Below are 3566 nucleotides of genomic sequence, written 5' to 3' on the forward strand. Positions count from 1 at the left end.
TATTTAAAAATTAAAAAATTAAAAAAAAATTCACATGAAATAATGGATGATATATTTAAATTTTTATTAAAATTAATTTAGATTCATAAATAAGATCGTCATAAATTTTAAAAGTTTAATTTAATTGTTTAAAATTAAAAATTTAAAATGTAAATGTGAGTCCGCAGTTATAATTAAGCTATCATCAACCCTAATCAATTATAAATTATTAGTTACATTCAACCCTTATACTAAGTAAAGTAATTGTATAAATATTTTCTTAAAGAAAATATAACTTACAGTCATTAAGGGTAGTGATATTGGAGAATACACTGTTGGTAGGGGGAGTTACCGATTCCAAAGGGATTCGTCCTCCCATGGCCGTAAAAGCAGAGATAAAAGGATACTGGTAAATCAATAAAGAAAAATATAGCATAGATTGGCTAACACAGTCACAGTTCAGGTGGAGCAGTATAAAGGGCAGGAGGAAGGCGCGGCATAAGGAGAACAGCCAGAGGGGTGGCTTTGAGATTGGTCATTCCAGCGCTCTCACTCATATCAACTGGTTGGCCTGATGGAGTTTCAATTTCAAAAGAATGTAGCAGAGTAGCAAGCGTGAGGTTCACAACTTGAGAAGCAAATGAGACTGCAGGACACATTCTTCTTCCACTGCCAAATGGTATCAGCTCAAAATTCTGGCCCTTGAAATCAATATCCTTGTGGGTTGTAAGGAACCTCTCTGGTTTAAACTCTGAAGGATTCACCCACACACGTGAATCTCTATGAAGTTTTGAAAGATTTACAATGAGGCGTGTGCCTGCTGGAATGTGATAACCTCCTACACTGCAGTCTTCTATGGATTCATGTGGCACTGATAATGGAGCAGCAGGATACAACCTGAACGTTTCTTTGATGATGGCTTGAAGGTAAACCAAATCCTTCATGTCTGATTCATTCACTTGCCTTTCTCTACCGACAACGATGTCTAATTCTTGTTGTGCTTTCTTTAGGACATGGCGATTGTTGAGTAGTAATGAAAAAGCCCAAGTTAGTGTCACCGTTGTTGTGTCTGAAGCTCCTAAGATTAGAGCCTGTACGAATCAGAGACATTGTAGCATTTCAGAACAAATAATTATCGATCTTTCTCTAATTTAGGAGGGTAATATGATTTTCTGATCTATACCAGGCAGGTAGATTTGTTGATAATATCAACATCTTGGCCAGAAAGCTCTTCTGCGTCTTCCAGGATTGACAGTAACACATCCATGAAGTCTGCTTCTCCTCCCTTATATGCCTTGCCTGAAGCTCTCTTCTGCTTATGTTCTTGTAACCATCCTTCAACTATATTGTCTAGCTCTTTAGCAGTCTTCTTCATCTCCTTCTCATCCCCACCAAGATCCAGCCTCCTCAGGAATGGAAACGCATCTGACACAACAAACTTCCCTATCAATTTGAAAAAATCTCTCAGTGCAGATCTCCATTCATCATCACTCTCTCTACCATCTTCGCCTTTTTCAGAATTTACAAATCTCTTCCCTACAATTATCTTGAACACCACGTTTAGAGCTACGTTTGAAAACCATCTCTTCATCTCCGCCAAAAGTTTGTCCGAATTATTTTTGTTCTTCATCCATTGCTGGTATAAATCTTCAATGGCTGTTCTAACCTCAGCCTCACGCACATGTTTAAGCATCTGTAGCCGATGATTGGAGAGAACCTCAAGGCTGACAATCTTGCGTATTTGTCGCCAGTAGTCTCCATATTGGCTAGTGCCAAACATTGAATAGTTATAGCCCAATATTTCCATGGCAAGAGATTTAGGACGACCGGCAAATGCTTTGTCGTTCGTGGTAAAGCATTCCCTTGCCAGCTCCCAACTGTTGACTACCAAATTGCGATGCACACCAAGCTTGATAGTGAACAGTGGTCCCATCTGGTCGGCCAAGTTTCCGAGGACTATGTGAGGTGGTTGTGATCCCGCTAAGAGACGAAGGTGGCCAATAACAGGCCATCCACCGGCGGCTTCTGGGGGGAGTCTCTTCTTTATGGATGCTTTCGTTGATATCCAAAACAAATAGACGAGCGGTGCTAGTAGGCATAGTATGATGATCATGGTTCTGTCTGAAAATGGAAAAGGCGAGTCCATAGTTGATTTCTAACTTGAGGCGGTGGGTGTTTCTGATTATGCGCCATAAACAGATAATATAATATATTCCCTGTGCTACATGGGCAGCCTGACAAATTGATAAAAATATATTTAATTTTTTTATCAAATAAATTATATTAAATTAAAAATTTATTTAAATATTTTTTTTTAAAAATAAACCGTGTCAAAAGCTGAAGAATAATAATGGAGTGGGTCTTGAAAACACTGTAACCAGCATCCAAGTTTTAATTTTTTTAAAGAAAAAATCAATAGTTTATTAACTTACGTAGTTTATCAATCATTCATTTCATGTAATATAATATTTAAATATATATAAAGATTCTCCGCGATCTTTTTTTAGCAACCTGCTTAACCGTCCGTTATGGATAAGCTTTTTAAAGAAAAATTATTAAATTAAAAGAAATTATGATACACATCCGTGTGCTTCTTATATTCACATCATTTTCATAGTTATGAACAAATTATTAAAAAAAAAATTACTAAATAATTTTTGCTAGATTCATATTTGAATGATTTGTTTTCATTTTGAAAATAATGCATGTCCTTTTTTTTATAAATTATAATTTCAATTCGATTTAATTGATAAAAATAATAAATTAAATTTTTTATTTTTTAATTTAATTTAATAAAAAATCAAATTGACTAATTACGTAGCCTTAAATAGTAAATTACATAATATCTCAGTTTTTCCCTCTCCTCCTCTCATCGATAAATTACAAATCTATCAGAACAATCTGGACAATAACAATTAGCAGATTGCGTGTAAGCAACGGATTTTGATTTCTTCATCAAAATCCTGACCCACAAAAAAAAAAAAAAAAAGCATCGGTCTTGTGGAGAGAATTGAATTGTTATTGATGAAGCTCCTCCACGTGGTCTTGGCTTGATTGCGATTTTATTGTGGCATTCAAATAAGCAAAATTTTGATATTTTGATAAAATAAAAATAAAAATAAAAATACTGCTTTTAGGTGTAAACAAATTTTAATACAATAATATTTTTAGGTTTAAATAAAGTGAATAATTTTTAACATTTAAAATTATAAAATTAATATTTTATGTAACATTTAAAGTTGTATATAATTAAAAATTAATTAAATTAGATTTATTTAAATTTTAATGAGAAGTTTAACCGGGAGTTATCAGGCTTTTTATCAAAAATAGGGATTAATTGGAAAAATTATTTAAAAAAATTACCTCTACTTTCATAATTATAAACAAATTATTCAAAAAAATTACCTCTACTTTCATTTTCAAAACAATGCATGCATCTCAATATTCAGTTTAAATCTTTTATTCTTTTATGGATGATTATTTCAGTTGGATTTGGTTTGTAAAAAATAAAAATTTAGGGTGCATTTATTTTTGTTCTGATTTTCTGATTTTTATTTTTTATTTGATAAAAATATAAATAAATTATT

At 32.8% G+C, this 3566-nt stretch overlaps 1 protein-coding gene across 1 annotated transcript; it reads right to left on the reverse strand.

The window, feature by feature from the left end:
- Window positions 1–231: 231 nt before the first annotated feature.
- Window positions 232–2191, reverse strand: LOC110614275 (cytochrome P450 CYP82D47). The gene is made up of 2 exons (XM_021755776.2): window positions 1163–2191; window positions 232–1070 (listed from the first exon to the last, which is right to left on the reverse strand). Exons 1-2 carry the CDS (start codon window positions 2123–2125, stop codon window positions 432–434), a joined length of 1602 nt encoding a protein of 533 aa, XP_021611468.1. The 5' UTR covers window positions 2126–2191; the 3' UTR covers window positions 232–431.
- Window positions 2192–3566: the final 1375 nt, after the last annotated feature.

The sequence above is a fragment of the Manihot esculenta genome, chromosome 5, assembly GCF_001659605.2.
Source record: "Manihot esculenta cultivar AM560-2 chromosome 5, M.esculenta_v8, whole genome shotgun sequence".
NCBI classification, from domain to species: domain Eukaryota; kingdom Viridiplantae; phylum Streptophyta; class Magnoliopsida; order Malpighiales; family Euphorbiaceae; genus Manihot; species Manihot esculenta.